Raw genomic sequence first — 25,689 nt, 5'->3', positions numbered from 1 at the left:
TTTATCCAGAATATGGGCAGATGAGTAAAAAAAATAAGGAAAAATAAACAGATAAATAATAGGGGGGAATGAGGAGTAAAATAAAATTAGGTAGATTGAAATACTAGTGATCAATGAGAGGGAGGGGTAAGGGGTATGGGACGCATGGATTTTTCCTTTTTTTTTTTTAATTTCTTTTTCTGGAGTGATGGAAGGATAGAAAAAGAATTTCCATGCAAGTTGTAACCAAAAGAAAGCAGGAGCAGCTATACTAAATATCGGACAAAATAGACTTTAAATGTAAAGATATGATAAGAGATGAAGAAGAACACTATATACTAAGGGTCAATTCACCAAGAAGATATAACAACCATAATGTTTATGCTTCCAATCAAGGAAATCCAAAGTACATGAGACAGACATTGGCAAAACTGAAGGGAACGACAGATGTTTCAACAATAATAGTAGGAGACTTCAATACAACACTCTCCTCTTGTTCTAATTTGCTAGCTGCCAGAATGCCATGTTCCGGAAACGGAATGACTTTTAAAGGGGGAATTTAATAAGTTGCTAGTTTATAGTTCTAAGGCTGAGAAAATGTCCCAATTAAAGCAAGTCTATAGAAATGTCCAATCTTAGAATCCAGGGAAAGATACCTTGGTTCAAGGAGGCTGATAAAGTTCAGGGTTTCTCTCTCAAGTGGAAGGGCACATGATGAACACAGTCACAGTTTCTCTCTCATCTGGTAAGGCTCATGGTGAACACAGTCAGGGTTCCTCTCTCATCTGGAAGGGCACATGGCGAGCATGGTGTCATCTGCTAGCTTCTTCTCATGGCTTCCTGTTTCATGAAGCTCCCCAGGAAGCATTTCCTTCCTCATCTCCAAAGGCCACTGGTTGGTGGACTCTGCTTCTTGTGGCTATGTCCATCTGCTCTGCTCTCTATGAATCGCTTTCATTCTCCAAAATGTTTCCTCTTTTATAGGACTCCAGAAACTTATCAAGACCCACCCAAATGGGTGGAAACATGTCATCACCTTCCAAACCAGCACACCTCTATAGATAGAACAACCAGACAAAAGAGCAGCAAGGAAATAGAGAAGTTAAATAATTTGATAAATGAATTAGACCTAACAGACATATGTAGATCACTGCACCCCAAAGCACAAGGATATACATTCTTCTTTAGTGCTCATGGAACATTCTCCAGGATAGATCATATACTGGGACACAAAACAGGTCTTTATAAATTTGAAAACACTTTCTCTAATCACAATGGGATGAAGCTGGATCTCAATGACCACCAAAGAACGAGAACATTCACAAATATATGGTTAAATAACATACTCTTAAACAACCAGTCGGTCAAAGAAGAAATTACTAGAGAAATCAGTAGCTGTCTGGAGATGAATGAAACTGAGAATACAACTTATCAGAACTTATGGGATGTGGCAAAGGCTGTGCTGAGAGGGAAATTTATTGCCCTATGCTATACTAAAAAACCAGAAAGAGCAAAAATTGAGGACTTAACAACATACCTGAAGGAACTTGAAAAAGACCAGCAAACTAACCCCAAAGCAAATAGAAGAAGACAAATAACAAAGATTAAAGCAGAGATAAATGAATGGGAGAACAAAAGAACAGTAGAAATAATCAATAAAACCAAAAGTTGGTTCTTTGAGAAAATCAATAAAATTGATGGGCCACTAGCAAGACTGACAAAGAAAAAAAGAGAGAGGATACAAACAAACAAAATCAGAAATGAGAGGAGGGTCATTACCACAGACCCTGAAGAAATTTTTAAAAGTCATAATAGGATACTATGAACAACTATGTGCCAACAAACTAGACAAAATTAGATGAAATGTACTAATTCCTGGAAACACACAAACAAGCTACACTGACTCAGGAAGAATAGAAGATCTCAACAAACCAATTATAAGTAAAGAGATTCAATCGTCATCAAAAATTTTCCTACAAAGAAAAGCCCAGGGCCAGATGGCTTCACAGGGGAATTTTATCAAACATTCCAAAAAGAACTAACAGCAATCCTGCTCAAACTCTTCCAAAAAATTGAGGAAAAAGGAACTCTACCTAACTAATTTTATGACACTAATGTAATTTTAATACAAAACTGGGTAAAGATGTGACAAGAAAGGAAAACTACAGGCCAATCTCCCTAATGAACATTGATGCAAAAATTCTCAATAAATATTAGCAAATCAAATCCAACAACACATTAAAAGAATTATACACCATGACCAAATGGGGTTTATGCCAGGAATGCAGGGATGGTTCAACACAAGAAAATCAATTAATGTAATACAGCACATTAACAAATTGAAAGGGAAAAGCCACATGATCATCTCGATTGATGCTGAAAAAGCATTCGACAAAATTTGGCATCCTTTTCTGATAAAAACACTCTAAAGGATAGGAATCAAAGATAACTACCTCAATATGATAAAGGGAATATATGAAAAACCAATAGCCAGTAAAGATTGAGATGGTATAATCTAGGAATGCCTAGAGTGTATAATAATAGTGAAATGCACAATGTACAAATTTTAAAAATGTTTTTGCATGAGGAAGAACAAAGGAATGTCATTATTGCAGGGTGCTGAAAATAGATGGTAATTAATATTTTAAAATGTCACCTTATGTGTGAGACTAAGGCAAAAAATGTTTATTTGTTACAAAATTTATATTTTGACTAGTGCATTTCCAAATACAACTTATGTAGATAGTTTGAGTGAATGCCAGTTCAAGTAGTTTAAGTACTTGGAATCTCAGGTAGGGCATGAGATTTCGTTGGTTTGTCCAGAGTGATACCCCAATGAATCCCAGAGTGATTCGATCAGTGAATGGAAAAGTATTTGCAAAGCCCCCTTTGGGGAATGGTGAGAATGGGGAGAAATTGAATTCTTGATATTCTCACAAGCAGTGTGGACAACCAAAGCTATAGGCAGAGCCCCCAGTCTTGGGGTTTGTTCATATGAAACTTAACACCACAAAGGATAGGTCAAGTCTACTTAAAATTTAGGCCTAAGAGTCACCCCTAAGAGAGCCTCTTTTGTTGCTCAGATGTGGCCTCTCTCTCCAGTCAACACGATGAGCAGTCTCACCACCCTCCCCCTCTCTGCGTGGCACATGACTCCCAGGGGTGTGGACCTTCCTGGCAATGTGGGACAGAGATCCTGGAATGAGCTGAGACTCAGCATCAAGGGATTGAGAGAAAAACCAATAGCCAGCATCATACTCAATGAAGAGAGCCTGAAAGCTTTCCCCTAAGATCAGGAACACAACAAGGATGCCCACTGTCACTACTATTATTCAACATTGTGCTAGAAGTTCTAGCTAGAGCAATCAGGCAGGACAAAGAAATAAAAGGCATCCAAATTGGAAAGGAAGAAGTCAAACTCTCATTATTTGCAGATGATATGAAAGATCCTGAGAAACCTACAGCAAAGTTATTTCAGCTAATAAATTCAGCAAGGTGGTGGGATATAAAATTAATGTGCAAAAATCAGTAACATTTCTATACACAAGCAATGACCTAGCTGAGGAGACAGTTAAGGAAAAAATTTCATTCAAAATAGCAACTAAAAGAATCAGATACTTGGAAATAAGCTTAACTAGGGACATAAAAGAATTGTACACAGCAAAAGACATAACATTGCTAAAAGAAATCAAAGGAGATCTAAATAGGTGGAAAGACATTCCCTGCTCATGGATAGGAAGGCTAAATATAGTTACGATGTCAATTCTCCCCAAATTGATATACAGATTCAACACAGTACCAATCAAAATTCCAACAACCTACTTTGAAGTAAAAACCTAAATTCTGGAATTGCAACCCATGCCAAACTCTAAAATATGTTCTACAACTAATTGTGGTGCTGTGCTTTGAAATTTATAGCTTTTTTGTATATATGTTATGTTTCACAAAAAAAGAAGGAAAAATGTCGATTGTGATGATAAAAATTTTTTTTTAACCCTCTAGCCTCCTATATTCTGGAGCAGCTAGAAGGAAAAATATGAAGATCATATGGTAGCCCATGACAAACTCTGGGATCTGTCCTGTAACTACTTGTTGAAGAGTGCTTTGAAAACTATTGCTTTTTAATTTGTTTGCTTTATATAGATATGTCATATTATACAATAAAAAAGTTAAAAATGTAAAAAAGGAGGAGTTATGACAGAGAAGATAAGATTTAGCCAACTGTTGAATCACTATAATGCTATTACTTTTAGCTTACAGTGTTTTGGAGCGGCTAGAAGGAAAAATTTGAAAATGTGGAATGGTAACTCATACCAAACTTTGAAATCTGTTCTGTAACTACTTGTTAAAATGTACTTTAAAAATTATTGGGGTTTTTTGTATATATGTTATACTTCAGAATAAAAAATGTTTAAAAATGAAAAAAAATAATACAAACTCCATATGAGAAGTCAAACATACACTGACACACCTGCCCAAATACCCAGATTCATTAATTATGATATTTGTCACATTTTCCATACCAGTCTACCCTTCTGCCTATCCATCCATTCATCCATCCATCCATTCATCCATCCATCCATTCATCCATCCATCCATTCATCCAGTCTGTCTATCAATCCATTTTCTCAACACTTGAACTTAAGTTGTACACATCATGTTCCTTGAACACTTAATACTATCATGTATATTTCCTAAGAACAAGGATATTCACTTAAGTAACCACCTTAAAAGCAGTTAAGCTTAATAAATTTAACATTGATAAAAAACTATGTTCCAGTTTTTTCATGTTTCCCAATAACACCCATTAGAGCTTTTTCTCCTTCCTTGCTGGACCCCATCCAGGTTGGTGTATTGCACTTAATTGTCATTGTCACTTAAAGTGCTCTTTTTTAAAAAAAAAGATTGAGGAAAAATATATACAACATAAACTTTCCCATCGCAACCATTCCCAAGCATACTACTCAATGGGGTTAATCATTTCACAATATTGTGATACCCTCATCATCTTCCATTACTAAAACTTTCCCATCTCTCCAAACAGAAACCCTACACCCATTAGGCATTAACTTCCCTTTTCCCTGCACCCCTGGGAACATGTATTCTAATTTCTGTCTCTATGAGCTTGCAAATTCTCTGATATCTTCTTTGTAATTACTATGGGGTTTAAATTTAGCATTCTAAATCTATGAATCATCTCATTTGCTTTGACACAAATTTAACAACTTCAGTAATATACACAAACTATGTCCCTCTACCCCTCTGTCCCCCCACCATTATGTAGTTCTTGACCCTGTTACATGTTTATACATTATGAGACCAAAACCATTGACATCTCATTACATTTTACGACTTTGCCTTTTAGATACTGTAGGAAGTAAAAAGTGGCGTTACAAATAAAAAACACACTAGTACTGGCATTTATATTTATCCATATCATTAAACTCAACAGAGGTCTTTATTTCTTCTTGCAACTTTGATTTATTGTCTATTGTCCTTTCCTTTCAAACTGCAGAAATATTTTTAGCATCTCTTGTAAGGCTGCACTGGGAGTGATGAAGTTCCTCAGCTTTTGTTTACCTGGGAATGTCTTAATCTCACCCTCATTTTTTAAAGACAGCTTTGCCAAATATAAAATTATTTGTAGGTGATTTATTTTTGCTTTCAGTACTTTAAATATCTCTTCCCAAGGCCTTTCCCTCCATGGTTTCCAATGAGAAATTGGCACTTAATCTCACTGAGGCTCCCTTTTACATGACGTATTGTTTGGCTTTCATAATTCTCTTTTTATCTTTGGCATTTGACAGTTTTATCATAGTATGCTATAGCATGGGTCTATTTCTGTTTGTCCTATTTGGAGTTTTTTTTTTTCTTTAAGCCTTTTTTCTACTTAATTTTTTAAAACTTTTTATTGATATATATTATATAGTCACACCTATTTGGAGTTTTTTGAGTGACTTGGATGTGTATATTCATTCCCAAATCATAAGATTTGGGAATTTTACTGTCTTGTGTACGTCTAGGATAAGATGTTTCACCATGAAGTACATAGTCGGTTGTAAAATTAATAATTAATTCTAAGTTAAACATGAGCCATGGCAAGAAAACTTTCTTCTGAAAATTATCTACAGAAATAATATGTAAAAACATCGTTTTAAGGTAGGTGAAGAACATCTATGAATAACTCAGATCAAAATGCAAAGTTCTCCATTACCCACGCGTATGAATGCAAACAGACACTTTCATTAATTTGAGACATATGGAGGTTACAAGACTCTGTGCCTCCCTAAGTACATCAGGAAATAAATTATGGCAATATCTCTAGCGATGCCATAACTCCAAGCTAGAAAGAAAAACAACAAACAATACAAAAACTATTTTCCTCCTTTAAAAAAAACAGCTTTTAAAACAGAGAAACACCCAGCCCTTCTCTTTGCAACATGTGCTGAGCTCTAAATGGTTCAGAGTCGAGAATCTTTTCAATTGTTCCCCACTGTAATAAAATACATAAACTTTGTCTCTCTGCAGATAGTCTGATAATTTTCCACGTTTTGTCTTAAAAACTGTTTTCCCGCAGGTGCAAGGATCGTTCAGTGGTAGAATTCTCACCTGCATTGCAGGAGGCCCGGGTTCGATTCCCGGCCCGTAAACTTCCCAGAAAAAAAAAAAAAATTCAACAAACGGTGCCATGCTGGTCAAGTTTTTTCTGCTCCCCACTTTACCCCTGATGCAGCCACAGAGACACAGGTTGGCACCTCGGAGCACCAGGCTAATGACAACACTACCCATTACCCACCACTTCACTCGGAAGGAGAAGAGAGCGCTGAAGGACGAGATCACCCACAGCCCCGGACAGCTAATAAATCCTAACCCAAAGATTCTTGATTCAGCCTCCAAAACAGCTGCATTCCCTGGAGGGGACGCCGTCCTGGACTCAGAGCCCCAACGGCTCTCTCTGTCTTCATCGTGATGATTCCACCACCGAAGGCCAACCATTAGCCTCCTGTGATGCTCTTCACTGCCCAAAAGCCATATGACAGCAACAAAGATAACTGTCACCATACAGGCAATCAAGCTCCTGCTGAATGATTCCCAGAGGAGACAGCCTATCCTTGCACTGACTCAGAAGAATAGATGGAGAAATTATGCCACTGGGTGTCTGATTTTCTTTCTTTTTTTTCTTTTTTTGCCTATTTGTAGTCTCCTCTTCGGCATCAAACACCGAAGCATCTTCAGTGTCATCGTTGCTGTTGTCATTGCCAGGCCCACTTCCGGGCAGCCACAGCAGTGGGGCGGCTGCCAGGTCCGGGTCCCTTAGCTTCTCACCTGGAGTTCAGGCTTGATTCTCTAAAAAGCCTTGTTCGTTTTCAAGGTGATCTCTTGGCAAACGGAAATAAAGTGCCTGGAGGAAGGAGTAGCTTTTTCTAATTTGTGTAAAGTTGTTTCTTGGATTAGTAGCATGACCAAAGCCATGTGGACCCTGAGGACACGACCTGGCTACGGCTTCAGGTGAGGTCTTGTTTTTATGTTCGGTTCCCAGATCGGCCTGAACACGCTAGCTGAAGGAGACCGAGTCCACAGTGAGATCGACTGACCTGGAAAGAAACCAGCGTGCTGGGACTCCCCTTTGCAACCCCCTGAGCACAATTCTCCTTCCTCAGTCCAGGAATCCAGGACCCTGCTCAGCCAAACAACATTCCCCTCAAGTCTCTTATTGTCTTGAGTTCTTCCCAAACCATCCTCCTTCCTTCCTTGTGTCTTCCACAATCTAGTTAACTGGGAGTTTTTCTCCAGACACACTTGTACTGGAAAAGAAAATATTTTATGTCCTTTTACTTGAGCCTTACTGCTAATTGCAAGCAAGTATGGTCTTCTAAGATCCCAGTTCAAATGCTAGTAGAACTTCCTCTCCCAGTAACTAAGATATTGTCTCTCAGCTCCAAATCCACCCTTTAAGCCCTATTTTGTGATGCTGGGGCTGGGACTCTGGGACTTGCAATGTGACTTTCTGCTCTACCAGTTGGTTCTGTACTAGGCTCTTCCAACTGGGGATGCTGGAAGAAGACTGCAAGGCTGAAGGAACTAGAAAGGGGCTTGCTCTTTCCTGTCTGCTTCCTTTGGGATTCCTGCCTGTGTCCCGTTTCTGTGAGCATCACCCCAGCAGTCTTTACACGCACAGCAGCTGCTCCTTCCAGGAGCAGAAGCTGAATTCAGTTTGTGTTTTTTCCAACACTTGCAGAACCAGCTGAGCTGCAGCCTCCACAGGGGTCTGGGTTTTAGCTCCATGGAACCTCTCCTGTGAGTTTCAAAGTGTTAATAATTCTAACATCTTCCCTTTATCTCCTCAGCCCCAGGGGCAGTAGTCATTTCCTGCAGATGCTACCTTCATGATGCCTTAGGTTTCTCTTCCTACTTTTTCCGTTACCTATTAACAGCCCTGTAGGCCCAGATAACTATTCTTTATATTAAATTTCCTCTGGTGTGATTTTGGTCTCCTGACTGGACCCTGATTGACACACAGCCCTCTCTTCTTTTTGAGTTTTCTTTTTTTTTGCAAATCGTTCTTCACTGCCTTGTCCAATCAATTACTTTGTATAATTTATTTTGGAATTAGGTAGAGTAAAAATAATGGTTTCCTATGTAAACTCTGGATTTCAAAGTTTCTTTTTCTTCCCGGACTCTTGCTCATTGCTTAAAGCCATGGCATTTGGAATCCTTTTCCTACCCGCCTTCTCCCCACCCACCCCCAGCTTGAGCCTCCCTTCTCCTTTGAATGCTACATAGAAGGCAATGAAAACCCAAGCTGAAAAAAGCATGCAGTCTCTCAAACAAGAATGCAATAAAGCATGCCCTGCTCATCTCCCTCATAAGCCAGGTATTGACTTCAAGTCTAATTTCTTTCCAGAAATAAGAACTGCCCTCAAGGCATTGCTTCATTCCTCAAACATCCAATAGAAAGAGCTTTGCTGGTGGGTGGAAGAAGGAGGCTATTATTCCTTGCCTGGGAGTTTGGACCATAACGTTCTCCAGTAATTAAGCTCCTCTTGCTTGTCGATTTATTCCCACAGTTCTTCTTTGCTGTTGCAGTCCCAGTCTCTAAGCTGATTCTGCTAGGAAGCAGAGTTCTCTCTCCTACAGCATCAGCCCTTTCTCCACATTTGACCTCATCCTGGGTGTCCGACTGGCCACAACATCCAGGTATTTGGAGATGCCATACTTTGGCAGTAGTTGAAGCACTGGAGACATTGCCTTGTGAGTTGCTATGATCCAAGAAAACTAGATCCTTTTAACTTTATAGAGGTGGGGAGAAAGGACAAGATTTCAGAGGCACCCCATGATGGCGCAGAAGGACTTAGGCTTCAGTAGGGAAATGTAAGCATAGGACACAGACACCTGGGCAGACTCAAGTTTAGGAAACAGGACCCTTACATCTACATATCACACAATCTGGGCAAATTACTGTCTTTAATACTCTATGGAATATAAAGAAGAGTACAAGGTACAGTGCCTGCTTTTGAGAGTGATTCATGCAGGGCTTAAAAAAATAGAACTCTGGGTAATGCTCACAGATGGAGGCATGAATCTGAGTCTGGGTGGTCAGGAAGATGGGTGAGTCAGGTAGTCATAAAAATAAGAATGAGAAAGGGCTTAGGAAAGAACATGATCAATGTTTAAAACACTGCTGACAACTTAAGAAAGATAAACAATTAAAAGCCCTGGGAGATGACAATTAGAATTGGCAACCTTGAGGAGAGCAGGGAGTAGATTCATGATTGGGGTGGGGGTAGGTGGGTGCTGGGTGGGCCAGATCTTTTGTTTTGCTAGAGGATGCAGAGTATCTCTAGGATAGGATGTTGAGTGACCAACCCAGAAGCCAGTAACCAGTGTCTAACTAGGCAGAGTCAGAGATGGTGGCTGAGGTGTCGGGGTGTGGTGCTACAACAATAGACCCAGAGCTGGCCCTGTGGTTCTGTTGCCCACCCCTGTACTCTGTGGACCACGAGCTGGGCCAGACGAGAAAGGGGATGGCTTTGGGCAATGGCAAGGAGCTCAGTCACTATGGTTCCCATTTTACTTTTGCCTCTATTGTCCATGTTAGGTATCACCTAAAGACCAAAGTAAAGTCCCCTTGAGGGAATGGGGAGAAAGGGGGGAAATTCAACTTCCCCAAGTGGAGAATTCTTGATATTCTCACAAGCAGTGGGGACAACCAAAGCTATAGGCTGAGCCCCTAATCTTGGGGTTTGTACGTATGAAACTTAATCCTGCAAAAGATAGACTAAGCTTACTTAAAATTAGGCTTAAGAGTCACCCCTGAGAGAACCTCTTTTGTTGCTCAGATGTGGCCTCTCTTTCAGCCAACACCACAAGCAAACTCACTGCCTGCCCCCTCTCTATGTGGGACATGACTCCCAGGGGTGTGGACCTTCCTGGCAACATGGGACAGAAATCCTGGAATGAGCTGGGACTCAGCATCAAGGGATTGAGAAAACCTTCTTGACCAAAAGGGGGAAGAGAGAAATGAGACAAAATAAAGTGTCAAAGGCTGAGAGATTCCAAACAGAGTGGAGAGGTTATCCTGGAGGTTATTCTTATGCATTAAATAGAGATCACCTATTTAGTTAAGGTGTAATGGAGAGGCTGGAGGGAACTGCCTGAAAATGTAGAACTGTGTTCCAGTAGCCATGTTTCTTGAAGATGATTGTATAATGATACAGCTTTCACAATGTTACTGTGTGATTGTGAAAACCTTGTGTTTGATGCTCCTTTTATCTACCTCATTGACAGACAAGTAAAACATATGGATTAAAAATAAATAAATAATGGGGGAACAAATGTTAAAATAAATTTAGTAGATTGAAATGCTAGTGATCAATAAACAGGAGGGGTAGGGGGGTGTGGTATGCATGAATTTTTTTCTGTTTTATTTTCATTTCTTTTTCTGAATCGATGCAAACGTTCTGAATTGATGCAAACATTCTAAGAAATGATCATGATGATGAATATACAACTACGTGATGATATTGTGAGTTATTGATTTTATATCAAGGGTGGAATTATATGGCAAGAATGCTGGTGCTTGTATGTTGTTATGTTTAATAAATAAATAAATAAACAACAGTTTTTTTAAAAAAAGACCAACAGTAAGTTCAGGTCTAAGTATAGCAGTGACTTGTTCATCCATTGGCCAAACAAGCTCCTCTTTGGGTTTAGGTTGTGAAGCCAACTTGACTCTGACCTGGGCTCATTTATAATTAGGTAGATTCATTCCTCTTCTTGGTCTGCTGTAGCTGAATGCATATGCCTAGGTCCTAGGGCTGCGTGGGAGAGAATATGGAGCCTTCAACCTAGTCGCAGGAATAAAAAGAATCATGAAAGGTAAGATGTTTGGAGTTTCTAAGGGTCTGGATTCCTGGGCCTTCCAGTAGCCCTGAGACAAGAAGCTCCCTATTAAAGGAAGGACAGAAGCTCCTTATCAAAGGAAGGACAGAAGCTCCCTATTAAAGGAAGGACAGAAGCTCCCTATTAAAGGAAGCACTGGAGGGGGTAGGAATTAGAAAGTGGGCATCGGCTGCTTTAAAAGCCAAAGAAGAGATCAATTTGTCCTCTTTTCTGGCCCTGTCTCAAGCTGAAGAGACTGACTTCGGGTTTGATAAGACGTTGAATATACATGATGTGGTGACAGTAATGCTGGAGGCAGATGCCTGATGGCGGAGGGTGGCTGGATTCAGCAGAGCAGTGTCGGAGGACCTGGGATCCTGAAGAAGTCCGTCCAACATTTTAGGTACAAGGAGGTAGGAGTGACGCATCCAGGTGCTATATACTTTTATGGGGTCTCCTAATTATCACTGCACTTACACAACATATGCAATCCTCACACAAACACATTGGAGACAATTTGCTCACTTCACAATCTTTCTTTTGTAATGATTGAACTCTGCTCCACTCTATCAACCTATATGACTTTCCTTAAGCCACTAATACACTTTCTTAATTACAGTAGTTTTATGACAGGTCTTGATATCCCGTTGTGTGGGTCCTACCATTTTTTTGTCTTTTTCAAGATTGTTTTGGCTATTATTGTCCCCTTTGCATGTCCATATACATTTTATAATAATATTCAATTGTATTGAATCTATGGAGTAATTTGGGGAAGATCAGCATTTTTATAACACTGAGTCCTTGAAGATACTCAGAAATGTATCAGAGTAGCTCAGAGTTCAGTTATGAAGCTTTCCAAGGGGTTGGGGCTCCAAGAGGGTGGTGCAGGAACTGGATATAATGGGGTCAGTCAGACATGGGCCACACTGCTGAGTATAGCTTTTAAATATTTCTTCATGCAACAGGACATTTCAGAAACTGCCATTATCGATGTATAAATTCAACGTGGACAGTTTCTTATTGATTCTTGGGCTTAAAAATCTCTCTATCTAGAGTCCTCATTCATGCCAGATGTCTAATCAACAACCCCAGGCTTCTACACAGCTGGTCAACAGCCAGATCAAATGGTGCAAGATTGTGGCTGCAGTGTTGGCTGTGGCAATTTGGGTGAGCGCTACTCTTTCTTTCCATCTCTGTCCACCCGCAGGGTTTGGGTTGGTTACTCTGCTTGGTTTAATCTGAGAGAAGGAGGTGGAGGGAATGTGTCTCCTCATCCGAATTTCCTGCTTCTAATTCAGGAATTACTTGTCAGGGTGGGACAAGAAGTTAGCAAAAGAATGAGCACATCCGAAAGGGAGTCCAACGCACAAGCCCAGAAGAGTTTGTCTGAGAGGAAGGTATTAGAAAGTCAAAGCTGTCCATGTTTTCTCTTCCCCCAAGCTGTTATATTTCTGCTCCAGCTCAGCTGGCTCTTTTCCAGTTTTTAAACTAAGAAGGCACCATTGCCTCGATACCTTATCTCTATGCAAATGTGGAAATTTCCTATTCCCCTTGGTTCTGCCACACACACAAAAATTGTAATTCTTCAAAATGGGGCTTTAACAGGAATACAATAGGGAAACAGAGTAACAGAAACCTCAAAGATAGTAATCTATGCATTTCAAGAGGACGAATATGTTAAGATAAATAGCAAGTGGAGGCAAACAGAATGGCCCCCACAGCTCCTTCTTCCGGGTGTTAGTTCAAAGTTCTCAGTGTTTAACCTGAGGTCAGTTTATGGGGCAGCTGTGACTATTTCTGGTGAAACTAAAAGTCTTTTCCCAAAAACCCTTTCTTGTTTTCTAGTCCAACTAAGGTCTCTATCAGAGAATGGAAGGTGGGTATTCGGTCAAGAAGCGTTACTTCAGAATGGAGTGTACGTTTGCCCCAAAGTTGTATTTCTTGGGGATCTGAGCCCTGTAGGAAGATAATAGCACCCCAAAGCTGTGCTCTCCTCCTGCATCCCTCTGTTTCTGACCTTTTCCTTTACATCCCATCGACCAGGTGTTTCATCTTAACATGAAATTCATCTTCCTCATCTACTGTCTTATGTCAGCATCCAGAACTTGCCCGAGTTTTGGCTGCTGATATCTACCTCTCGGCAAATCTTCTGTCTCTCTCTCCCAGCTCAGTGAGAATGCTGTCATCCTTACAGACTCTTTGCCTCACACCCTCATTGCTTCTCTCATCATCTTACACTGTAAGCACAGATTTCCTGCCTGTTACCTTTGGTTGAGCCATTTCCCATTCATCTTTGTATCACCAATTCTCAGCACATAGTAGGGCCTCAGTAGATGTTAGGTGTGGCTAAGAAGGGAATTAACATTTGTCTAAGATCTACTGTGTATGAGGGGATTTCCATACATGATTTTCCTCTCTCAAGCTTGAATCTGCAGGTGAGTATAGAAATAACTTCTTACTTTTAATCCTGAGATACCCCTTCAATTCACCTAGTTGTCTGGAATTTTAATATTTTATGAGTGGTTAACATTAGGGAAATGCACTATATAGATACATTTACAATATATATACTATATGGATACATTAACAATGTAACACACCTCCAGAGTTACGAGCAGGATCCCTTTAAGTACTAGGAAAGAAGCGTTTTTCCTTCATTCCTGAAAGATTCAGTAAAAAAAAAGATATTAGGGTGATGACATCAGCAAGACGGCAGGGTTCTGTTTACCCACAGAATTTTTGAACAACAAGCCCAAACTAGCAAAATGATCTTTTGCAGAGCTCCAGAAAACAATTAATGGTTGCAGCAACTGGGCGAGCACCAAATCAAAGAAAAAGGCAACTTAAAAACAGCAGAAAAAACCCATGGCACCTTTGCAGGCTCTTCCCTGGCCCCTTCCCCAGCTCGGGGTGGAGCTAGCCCATGCTCCCAATGGAGATCTCCAGTCCCAGTTCTGGAGGGAGCAGAATGCCGTTATTTGCATATTGGGTGCACATCTGTCTGCATCGGTCCATCTGGGGGCAGCCTGAAGGACTGAACCAGGCTGCTTGTCCTTCTATCGCTGGTCCCAGAATTTCCTCTAGAAGTAGAAATGGCTCACAGGGCAGCTAGAATATTGCAGAAAAACAATCCAAGCGCAGCCTGCTTGTGGCAAAGGATTAAGACACACAATATGGTGCCTGAGACCAGGGGGAAAGACTGAGTTTTCACATGGCATCTGTGTGAATAGGGGTTGGGGAATTCATAAGGCCATGCACGCAAGCCTGGGACAAGACAGCTTCCTTCCCTGGAAGGAACTGCTGAGCGCGTGTGTTGTGATTTTGAGCTATATGGGCATCGTTCCCATGAGGCAAGGCCAACTTAGGGCTTGTGCTAACCTGAGACTTGTGTTTTGGTTGGTGGCTTAGAGCAAGTGCCACAGCCCGTTCCCTTGCTGACTCTTCCTTAGATCTGTGCATTTATACAGCCTTTCCTTTTGGGGGTTGTGTGTCTTCCCACACACTCTTTCTTTTTTGCCTGTGGTGCAGGGAATCCTCCAGATAGCAGATGACCAGTTTCACTCTTTTGTGAAGCTAGCTCCTTTTTCTTGTGTGTAAAGGATCTCCTCATTCTAAATCCAGAAGAGAAAGGGTGGAGGTGGGTTGAAGGAGATAGGAGGGGTGGAAAGATTTACTCAGGGTTTTGGCATCCAGAGAGAGAAGCAGGACTTGTAAGGGTGGGGAAAGAAAGAGAGACTGGAAGGTTGAGTCCAAACCTAGACTCCACTCTGGTGGCATTGGGGGGTCTCACTCTCAGGATGGGACATTTGGCATCCGGGTGGGACAAAAGCTGACAGGGACCAAGAAACAGATGTGCTTTAGTTTCTTGGTCCTAGCACAGTGTCCAGCTATACAATTCTAAGCAAGGCATGGTCCCTGAAGATGGGCATGGTGGCGACTCAGATGCTAGCACAAGGGTTGGCCTCCTGCCTGAGACTCCCCGGGCAGAGAAGGACCAAGTTTGGTGAATAGAAGGAAAATAAAGGACACCTCTTTCTCTATCTGCAGGTCTTCTGTTTCAAGATTTCCTGGCCTGACAGCAGCATCCCTCTGCCTCCAAGGCCCCGCCCCGCCTACCAGTCCCCCAGCTCCCTCCCCCAGGGGCTCTTCAACCTGACCCACCTGCTGTACTGGCCTCCGACCCCGGGCGACAGGGGAGACTTTCTGGCCTCCACCAGCCCCCAGACCTCCACCTACCACCTCAGGGGACCTGCCCAGGACAGCTATGCCCTGGGGGGCTACCTGGAGGCCGTGCTGGTGGCCAGAGACCACCGGGGCAGGCCCAAGACCCACGGTGGGGATCTGTTTCGGGCGCAGCTGCTGGGTCCTGGCCGGAAGACAGGGGTCCCCGGGGATATCCAGGATCTGGAGAATGGCACATACCTGCTGTCCTTTGCCCTGCTCTGGGCTGGGCAGGCCCGGGTGCAAGTGCGGCTGGTTCACTCCAGCGAGGCAGTCGGGGTTCTGCGGAGAATCTGGAGAGAGAGAGGAGCCACCGTTGATTTTAAGGGGTATTTCCGGGGACCCACAGGATATGAAGAAAGTGCAATTTGCAATGTTAACCCCTTGCTGATCGGGAAGGAAGCGTCTACCTGTCACTACAGGGATGAAGATTCAGGTGAGCTCTGGTTCTGTGCCAGGCCCCCTACCCTGCCCTGCAACTCGCTGGTCGAGCACTCAGGTGGAAGTTACTGGAAAGTGATCACATCCTCTGACGAGGCCCTGATGGCTTGGTAAGAAGCCCAGCTTTCAACTGGGACGCACACCCTAACCCCTGAATCCTGGTCCTGTGGCTGTCCCGCCTGAACCTCTCCTCTCATCATTCATTTCTTCCCTTCTATGAGTGAACACTTCTATTCTAGAGAACAATTGCTCTATGCCGGGCCTCATGCTAAATGCTGTTTATAGATAAGTTGGGGGCATACGACTATTTTTTTTTTTTTTGCATGCTCTATGGCGGGGTCACATTTCATTATTTTTCCATGTAAGTGTCCCGTTATTGCAGCACCATTTGTTGAATTTTTGTTTGCTTATTTCTTTCTTTATTTTTGCTTGGGCAGGCACTGGAATGCCGAATGTTTGCTTATTTTTTGATCGTCTGTTTTGCTTGCTTGTTTGTTTTGGGGGGAAGTGGATGGACCAGGAATCGAACGCAGGTCTCTCGCATGGCAGGCGAGAATTCTACCACTGAACTACCCTTATGCTCCCCACACGGCTTTTTAAAACATGCAGTGTGATGAGTGCCTAGCTGTAGTAGGTACTGAGTGACTTGAGGATGCAGAGAAAGGGCTCCCCGACCTGCCTATGATGGTCAGGGCACGTGGCAACTGAACTGAAGCTGGAGGGAGCGCTAGGAGTTGAGGGGTGTAGCTGGGAGGTGAGGACTTTGGGAATAGATGGAATGGTAAAGGGCAAAGCTATGGAAGTATGAGGGAGCAGAGTGTGTCCCAGATGCTGGGTACAGGTGTCAGAGACTGGAGAACAATTGTGCAAGTGATGAGGCTTGAAGTGTAGGCAGGGCTCAGATATTGGGGAACCCTGTACCACATGCTAAGGAGTTAAGGTGCTGATCTGAAAGCAACTGAAAGCCATGAGAGAGTCTTAAGTGTTAAGACCAGGTTGGCATTTCTGACAGCTCGCTCTGGCTGCAATGTGGAGAATGGACTGGGCAGGATCCGAGTGGAGGCAGGGCGGCTGGTGAAGAGCCCATTCTGGAGACTTGGGCTCGGCTGGTGGCAATGGATAGACAGTAAAGGGGCAAGATTCATGAAAGGTGAAGGGAGAAGACCAAGTAGCGCTTGGTGACTGGTAGACTCTGGGGGACCAGGGAGGAAAGAAGAATCAAGGATAACCCTGGCTTTGGCCACAGGAGGTGATGTTGGCAACCATAGGAGCCATTGAGGATGGTTGCTGTTTGGGACCTTTTGCTATGAAGGTGGGACACTGGGCGGAACTGGAGAGATGGCATATCGCTGAGGGCTGACGACGATGCTGCAGATGGTTATGGTCATCTCTGTTTCATCAACGAAAAGTCTCAAGTTCTGAAGGGTTAAGTGGTTTCTTTGGGGTCATGGAGCTAGTAAGATTTAAAGCCAAGTCTGACTTCAGAGTCACCCTGCTCTGCTGCCTCAGAGAACAAAAGGACCCTAACAGGAAAGATTTGAATCCCAGCATCAGCCTAGGAGTGGGGGGGCAGGAGAACCCTTGGCCTGGCCTCTCTTTCTCAGGCCTCATATTAGGACTTATGGCAGAATTCCTTAAAGACTTTAAACATAGAGTCGTAATGTCGGTGCATTAAATATTGGTGTGTTAAAAGTGTCTGTATCTTAGATACAAACATTTAAGATATACCACCGTGTTTTTCCTTCTGGGCCTGACACCCTGTTCTGCTGCCTTTTAAGGTTTCTCTAAGGAGACCAAGTTTAGTCTAGTGGAGACCTAGGTGCTCCCACTTGCACAGTTGTTCTCCAATCACTGACACCTGTACCCAGCGTCTGGGACACACTCTGCTCTCTCCAGTCCTGCTTCCACCGGCTCTGTGTTTGGGCAAATTCATTTTCTGCTCTGAGCCTCAGTGCCTTCATCTGTAAAATGCGGATTAAAAATAAAGTCCACCTTATAGGTTCATTGTGAGAAAGAAATATGTTAGCACAGACAAAGTACTTGGAATGGTGCAGACAATTGCCTGTCAGCTTCCATTGTTACATTACTGGCCTCTGGAAGAAGACAAGGGTCTCAATCCTCCCTGAACTTCTAATGGCCCCTGCAAGGAGAGATGCTGATTTGCCAATAGTCTGCACGGAGGCGGTTAGGGAGTAGGGAAGGCTCGGTGTGACCCCATGTGGGGAGCAGAGACTGCAGACTGGAAGTCGGGCAAAATAAGGGCTGCGACGAGTCCAGTCTCAGTGAAGTCCATCTCCCCAGATGGTCAGAAGTAGGGCAAGGGAGCAGAGGCTGATCACAGACTGGAAGGGGAGCCGGACCAGGGCTGGAGTTGACCCTGAAGACGAGGGAGGCATTTTTTTAAGATGGGAAAACCAGTGTGTTGGTTAGGTTTATGTGTCAACTTGGCCAGAGGGCACCCAGCTGTATTGTCAAGCAAGCACGGGCCTAATCGTTACTGCAAGCACCTTTTGCGGCTGGTTAAAACCGGAAGGCTGGTTTATTAAATCAGCAGCATATGGCTTGCATCCGTGGTGGATCACATCTGCGGCCGGCCAAGCCTTTCGCAATTAGCGATGTTTAATCTAATCAGCGGAAGGCTTTAAAGGAGAAATCAGAAGAGAGACTCTCACTCTCGGCTTCAGGCAGCCAGCCCCTCCTGGGTGATTCATTGAAGAGCTTTATCAGACCTGTCAGCTCGTGGCCTGCTCTATGGAACTTGGACTCATGCATCCCTACAGTCGCTTGAGACACATATATAAAATCTCATATTTGCAGATATCTCCAGTTGGTTGTTTCCCTAGAGAACCCTGACTAATACACCAAGGTATGTGGTCTCCTGTTAAAGGCAAAGGGGAAAGAGGCAAAAACAGGTCCACAGGGCATGGCCGGGAGGGGGCAGAGCAGAAGTAAAGGACCATACCCTCCAAGGTGAAATTGGGGAGCAGGGACTGTCAGAGAGGCAGTGGGGTGCAGGTGAGAGGGCTGGCAGGTGAGATGGTCACTGCTCTGTGACCTGTGAAGTGGGAAGAGGACAAGGGAAGGGACACTGGGAAGAAGTGAACTCCAAAAAGCATACAGGTTTATCACTTGCTGCTATGAGGAACGGAGCGATCTAGCTGGAGTGGGCCCATAGCACTGAGGCATGCAGAGCTGGAGACACTCGTGGCCCCATCTCATGCTAGACGCCCATCTTTGGGGGTTCTCCACAGCCCTTTGTGCCTGGGAGGGGTTGCCCAATAACATCCATTTCCTGATCTGAGAATTTTGCACCAGGAAACCTTGGTCTTTACAGACAAGATTTTTATGCCCCCTCAGGTCAGAAAATGAGAACTACATGTCCCCTTTGCACCAGTGGATCGGGAATAAATTGAATGATTCGAAGCAGGTGTCCTACCAGAAAGGCAACCAAGATCAGAGTTACTGTTTATTTGGTCTCTGACACGATACTGACCTTCTGCGGCCTCAGTTTTCTCATTTGTGAAATAGGGATAGTAACAAGACCCACCGCACAGAGTTGTGGTAGTTAATGTGCTTCCAGCAGGGCCAGTGCACCACAGGCTCTGACTGCGCTAGTACACAGTCATCGCAGGTGTCTGGGACAATTCTGGCACTGTCCAAGGTCCTGCCAGTCTTGGGCATATGGGGAGGGGAGAGCAGAAGTGGCTTTATCCTGTGGGAATTAACAGTCTGTGGGTAGACATTAAACAAATGATTAGACATGTGGCCAATTGCGATGGAAATGAATTTTGCAATGCCAAAGTCAAGTGTTTTCTTTACGTCAACTTTAATCTAATCCTGAGGTCCTCTGCTTTCTGGTGTTGGGTGGAGGGTTCCTTTCACCTCGGGCCCTGCAAAGGAACTGACACCTTGTCCATCAGGGGTCTCCTTTAGTCCTCGCTACACTGGTCACCCCAAAGGGCCCCCTTCTCCAAGCCTGTGTGGCCACTGTGGGGTGTTCAGGAATCTCCACCTGGGTCCAGTTTCCCTGGTGTCTTCGTTTTCTGGGGTTGCCATAAAAAAATGTGCCACAAACTGGGTAGCTTAAAACAGCAGAAATTTATGATCTTACAATTGTGGAGGCGAGAAGTCTGAAATCAAGGTGTGGGGAGGGCTGTGCTCCTCTGAAGGCTCTGGGAGAGAACCTGTCCTTGCCTCTTCTAGTTTCTGGAGGTTGCCAACAATCTTTGGTGTACCTCAGCTTGCAGATGCATCACTCCAATCTCTGCCTCCTCATCACATGGCCTTCTTGTCTCTGTGTGTATTTTGTCTGTTTCTCTTCTCTTCTTCTTATAAGGACACTAGTCATATTGGATCAAGGGTCCACCCTAATCCAATGTGACTTCATTTTAATTTAACTTATCTGCAATGACCCTATTTCCTAATAAGGTCACATTCACAGAAGGAGGAGGAGACTTAAACTTTTCTTTGGGGGAGGCACAATTCATATATAATAGCTGGAATCATCCTATAGTTGATTCTCTATGGGGGCGTGGGCCTGGATACTCCCAGGGCAGCCCCCACTCCCCTTGGGCATCTTCCCAGATTGCTGGTATATTCTCTTGCTCGCACTCTCTCCATCTCCATCTCCACCCCTGAAAACATATCTGGGGTACCACATCCCCAGAAAGTCCAATCAGTCTTCTCTATTATAGTTAAGTTGGGGGCACATGACTTTTTAAAACATGCAATTTGATAAGTGCTTAACAACGGTAGAAATTGAGTGGCTTGAGGACACAGAGAAAGGGCTCCCTAACCCATCTGTGTCAGGTGGCAACTGAACTGAAGCTTGAAGGAGAGCTAGGAGTTGAGAAAAGTATGGAGGAAGCAAGGACTTTTGGAGCAGAGAGAACAGTGATGGCAAAGCTATAAAAGTATGAGTCTCCCCAACCTACCTTTTGCTTATGAGGCATAGCAAGGAAGATAAATGGTTATGATGGAGAGAAGACGGAGGGAGGATCAGTGACATCAAGGGGAGGGCATGGAGCTACCAGGAAGGGCTTTGTAAGTACTTTGGCTTTTCCTCTCAGTGCAAAGGAAGCCACAGCAGGATTCTGAGCAGAAGAGGGGTATGACGTGATTTTTTACATTCTAAAAGGCCACTCAGGCTGCTGTGCTGAGAATGAGCTGCAGAAGGTTAAGGGAAAAGCAGAGTTATGGTAGATAGGTTTTCCAGTAATCAGGACAGAAATGATGGTATATCATATAGCAGGGGAGGTGGTTTAAAGTGATACAGTTCTGGGCACATCCTGAAGGCAAAGTCCATAGGATTTCCTGATAGACTGAATGCAGAATGTGACAAAAGGAGAGAAACCATGGATGGCTGCAGGGTTTGGGGTCTTCAGCTGAAGGATGGAGTTGCCATCAACTGAAATGGGGAACATTAGAGGTAAGGCAACTGGGGGTGGAAATTAGGAATCCAGGTTTGCAAATGCATATTAGACATCAAATGGTGATATTGAGTATGGAATTAGCTATACAAATTCGGAATTTTGCAGAGAATTCTGGGCTGGAGATATAAATGTGGAAGTTAAAGCCAGGAGGCTGAGTGAAATCACCAAGAGAGTGGGTGTAAACAGCAAAAAGGGGTAAAGTCTGATAGAGAGGTTAGAGGGAAGGAGAGGAGTCGCAAAAGGAGACAGAAGGAGCACCAGGGAAGGAGGAGGGGCTCTGCGTCTGTGTGGCTTCGTGGAAGCCAGGTGAAGAGTGTATCTCAGGGAACGATCAGCCAGGCCAGAGGCTGATGATGATGAGGGAAGGCAAGAAATGGGAACTGACGTTGGATTTAGTCATTTCACTGGAGTGGAGGGAGTGAGAGCCCAGCTGGACTGGGCTCAGTGAGACAGACAGAAGAGATAAGATGTTTTACAAAAAGCTCCTGACACCTTCTGCTTTCTGAGCTGAGGAAATCCTGAAGGAAGGAACTAGGAAGAACCTGGACTGAACTCCATCTTCCAACCCCTTTTCTGCCTCCACCCTCCCCACCCCCACCCCCACCCCCACCCCCACCCCCACCCAATCCCTCACTGTCTTCCGGGAAGGCTGATGCTGGAGCAGAAACCCTTGGCTTTTGAGAACCTCTTCTCCCTCAAGAACCTCCGTTTCATCTTAACCCAGGATTCCTTCCCCTCATCCACGTTCATTGAGGACCCCCTTCTTGTCCATTGTTTCTTTGCAGGAATGTGACAGACAAGATCCTCGCTCAGGGACTTATTCCAATCTGGGTGGCCAAGGAGAGCGGCAGGGATCTGGGTAAGTGGTGCTGGGGCTTGCAGAGACGGCTTCATGTACTGAGTGATAGGCTTGGGAGTGGTACAGATGGGAAAATTGTTGAAAATTTTTCAAAAAGTGTGGAAAATAAATGTTTGCACAATTAAAAGAGAGAGAGAGTGATTAAAGAGACAATGACAATTAAATACAACCCATGACCCTGGACTGGATCTATTCATGGAGTAGAAAATGCCCAAGAAGACATTATTGGAGCATATGAAAGGCTGGAATATACACTGTAAGCTTTATATCAGTGTTAAGTCTCTTGAGTTTGACAACTGTACTTAAGGTGGTTAATTCCTAAATGAAAAATCCTTGTTCTTAGGAAATATATATAGAAGTATTGAGTGTTCAAGGAGCATGATGTATACAACCTACTATCAAATGTTAAGTAGACAGACAGACAGGTAGGTAGACAGACAGACAGATAGATAGATAGACAGATAGATAGATGGACAGACAGATAGATAGATAGATAGACAGATAGATAGATGGATGGATGGAATGATATGGCAAATGTGGCAAAATGTTAAAAGTTGGTGGATCTGGGTATCTGGGGTGGGGGAGGGAGGCATGTTGGAGTTCCCTGCCTAAGTTTTATATTATTTTTGCAACTGTCCTCTAGGTTTGAAATTATTTCAAAATGAAGTTTTACAATAAAAAATAATAAAAGCTTTTTCAAAAAGCAGCAATTATCCCATTAGGCTCTTCTGTCCCCACTGCTTACAGCCCTGTCCCCGCGGCCCCCGTGCCACCCTGGGCTCCCGGCCTCAAAGCCCTCCGGCTTCTACCACCAAGCCATGTGGCACTCGCTGTCCTGCTCCAGCCGCTCCTTCCCCACGGCCGACAGCATCCTGGGCTGCCTGGCTGGCCGCGTGGTCCACATGATGGGGGACTCCACGCTGCGGCAGTGGTGGGAGTTCCTGCGTGACACTGTGCCCTGTGAGTGGCCGCGGGGGCAGGCGGGGGGCTTTGGATTACTAATAGAAGAAGAGAAGCAGGGCTTTGAGAAGGCAGAAAACATGTCCCTTGTCAATGGGGCACAAGGCCTGGACTTCAGGAGAGTGACGTGGAAGAGCGGGAGGGACCCCTAGGTTTGGGTCAGGGGGAGGGCTGAGGAACAGGCTGCCGGATGAATCCATTGTGCTAGGGATTGTGCATAATCACCACAATCTAGTAGGATATCAACAGCTCTCACAGGAGAGCAGGTGTGTTTGGAGAACAATGAATCAATAAGCTTGAATGGAAGTGACGATTTGTTTGGGGGGAGTGAAGCAATAGAGTTGGAATTTCAGAAAGGAATTGTAGGGAAATCAGGGTTTAGGGGTTATCTTGCGGCCATTAGGTGACCCAGAGTGTTTTTGAGCAGAGTCTTGAGTTTGTAGGGTGGATTGGAGTGAAAAGCAAGATCAAAATCCAGTTATGAGACAACTGTAGAGTCAACAAGTGAGGTAATGAGAGGATAAATTGGTAAAGAAATAGTATCATGGTTCAAGAATGAAGGAGGATGACTGGATACCTGAGGAAAGGAACATGAAATGGAAAGTACTAGGGTGAGTGACAGGATGTAGTGGCAGGGGAGGATGGAGGAAGATGGTATAATATTTATTTTAAAACCCTTCATGGGTAAGAACTGAAAACAAAATTTTGGTAGGTATTGTCTAAGGATGAAAGTTAATCAAAGAGGGAAGATTGTCATATGACGGAGTCCCGTCTGAGTCTTTCATGCACCAGGATTTAGAACAAATTCTACAATACAACAAAGCATGGATTAAGGAGTATACTTTCTGGGAGAAAGGGGAAACAAATGATCCAAGGACGCAGGAGAGAAGAAAGAACATGAGCAACCCCTCCCCCCATCACACCATAGACAGTGCTGGGGTGGGGGTGGGGGCGGGTGCTGGTCTCTGTGGGAAACTCTGCTCCTCCCACCGCATTCCCTTCTTACCTACAAGGGTGAAGGAAATCCCATGAAACAGTCTGGATTTGGGCTACCATTTGTTTACAGGGGTTATCTGAAAACACCAGTTGCCCCCCACCCGGAGAGGCCTTTGGAATGCCATGTACTCTCCTTCTGGAAGGATCCAGGCCCCTAGCCTCACTGGAGCTGGAGCCTGGCTGCAGTGCCCGCCTCTGGGAGAAAGAAGAGCTCAGGAACCAGCTAAATCAGTGATCAGGCAACGGCCGTGAGCTTTGGGATAACTGTGCTCCGCGCATGGTAGAGTGGATGAGTTCCTCAAGCCAGAGATGTTTTCAAGGATAGATGGCAGCTCAGGATAAAAGGTTAGGAAAACCCGATGAGGCAAAATGCTGCAAGAGGGGCCAAAGAGAATGAAGACTGAGAGTAATGCTTCAGGTTTGGGAATTAGGAAGTCACTGGCCATACTGGGTGGAGACAAATCAAATGATCTGGGTCATAAAAGTGCCCAAAAAGGCAAGGCACGGTAGAGCTTTGGTATTCAGTGAGGATGCACAGCCCATTACTAACCTCCCCTCTCGCCCCCCCCCCCCCCCCCCACAGCCCTGAAACCGGTGGATCTACATGTCACTTATCAGACCGGGCCCCTGATGGCGGTGGACACCTCCCGGGGCATCGTGCTGCACTGGAGGGCCCACGGCTGGCCCCTGCGCTCCCTGCGCACGCCCGTGGCCTCCCTGCACTCCGTGACCCGGGAGCTGGGGGGCCTGGCCGGGGGCCCCCACACCGTGGTGGTGCTGGGCCTGGGCGCCCACTTCACCACGTTCCCTCCGTCCGTCTTCGCCCGGCGGCTGGCGGGGATCCGGGCGGCCGTGGCTGCGCTGCTGGCCCGCGCGCCCCGCACGCTCGTGGTCGTCAAACTGGCCAACACGGGCTACAAGTCTGCGTACGGCAGCGACTGGTTCACCCTCCAGCTCAACCGGCTCCTGCGCGCCGCCTTCGCCGACCTCCCCGTGGCCTGGGTGGACGCCTGGGAAATGACGTCCAGCCTGGCCCTGCCGGACAGCATCCACCCAGGGCGGCTCATCGTCCGCAACGAGGTGGACATGCTCCTCTCCTTCGTCTGCCCCGCCTGAGGGCTTCGGCGGGTCCCGAGGCTGTGCGGGGGCCGGGGGCTAGGGGTGGGGGTATGGTTGGGGGGGTTGGGGGGCGCTGGTATGAGCATCAAACCTGGAAGCCTTGTCCCTTGGCCATCCATACCTCCTCTCCCCCTTCTGCCCAATAATGCACAGGCCATCAAATCAGCCGGCAACAGGGGTGAAAGTCTCCCAGGTGGAGTGGGAGAGATGACTCCCAGGGATGAGTCCGGCCCTGGCATCGTGGGACCAACAATTCGATCCTGACCAAAAGGGGGGAAAGAAGTGTAACTGATAAAGTAT

At 44.8% G+C, this 25,689-nt stretch overlaps 1 protein-coding gene and 1 pseudogene across 1 annotated transcript; one reads left to right on the top strand and one right to left on the bottom strand.

Annotated features, from left to right (window-relative positions):
* Nucleotides 1-6,458: 6,458 nt before the first annotated feature.
* LOC143666660 (Golgi apparatus membrane protein TVP23 homolog B pseudogene) lies at nucleotides 6,459-9,315 on the bottom strand (annotated as a pseudogene).
* Nucleotides 9,316-11,523: 2,208 nt separating this feature from the next.
* Nucleotides 11,524-25,386, top strand: LOC143666659 (NXPE family member 3-like). The gene is made up of 6 exons (XM_077140274.1): nucleotides 11,524-11,774; nucleotides 12,415-12,528; nucleotides 15,409-16,133; nucleotides 22,241-22,314; nucleotides 23,062-23,274; nucleotides 24,854-25,386. Exons 1-6 carry the CDS (start codon nucleotides 11,688-11,690, stop codon nucleotides 25,384-25,386), a joined length of 1,746 nt encoding a protein of 581 aa, XP_076996389.1. The 5' UTR covers nucleotides 11,524-11,687.
* The last annotated feature ends 303 nt before the right edge of the window (nucleotides 25,387-25,689 follow it).

The sequence above is a fragment of the Tamandua tetradactyla genome, chromosome 23 (genome assembly GCF_023851605.1).
Source record: "Tamandua tetradactyla isolate mTamTet1 chromosome 23, mTamTet1.pri, whole genome shotgun sequence".
Taxonomy (NCBI): domain Eukaryota; kingdom Metazoa; phylum Chordata; class Mammalia; order Pilosa; family Myrmecophagidae; genus Tamandua; species Tamandua tetradactyla.
The sequence above is the reverse complement of the archived record's forward strand: the minus strand, read 5'-3'. Positions and strand labels throughout refer to the sequence as shown.

Bases quoted from the DNA above. Each gene is read 5' to 3' on its own strand.
- LOC143666659 (XM_077140274.1), top strand. From the start codon at position 11,688: ATGGCGGAGGGTGGCTGGATTCAGCAGAGCAGTGTCGGAGGACCTGGG. The intron at 12,529-15,408 runs GTGAGCGCTACT...CTCTATCTGCAG, and splicing joins TGTTGGCTGTGGCAATTTGG to GTCTTCTGTTTCAAGATTTC. The intron at 22,315-23,061 runs GTAAGTGGTGCT...CACTGCTTACAG, and splicing joins GGAGAGCGGCAGGGATCTGG to CCCTGTCCCCGCGGCCCCCG.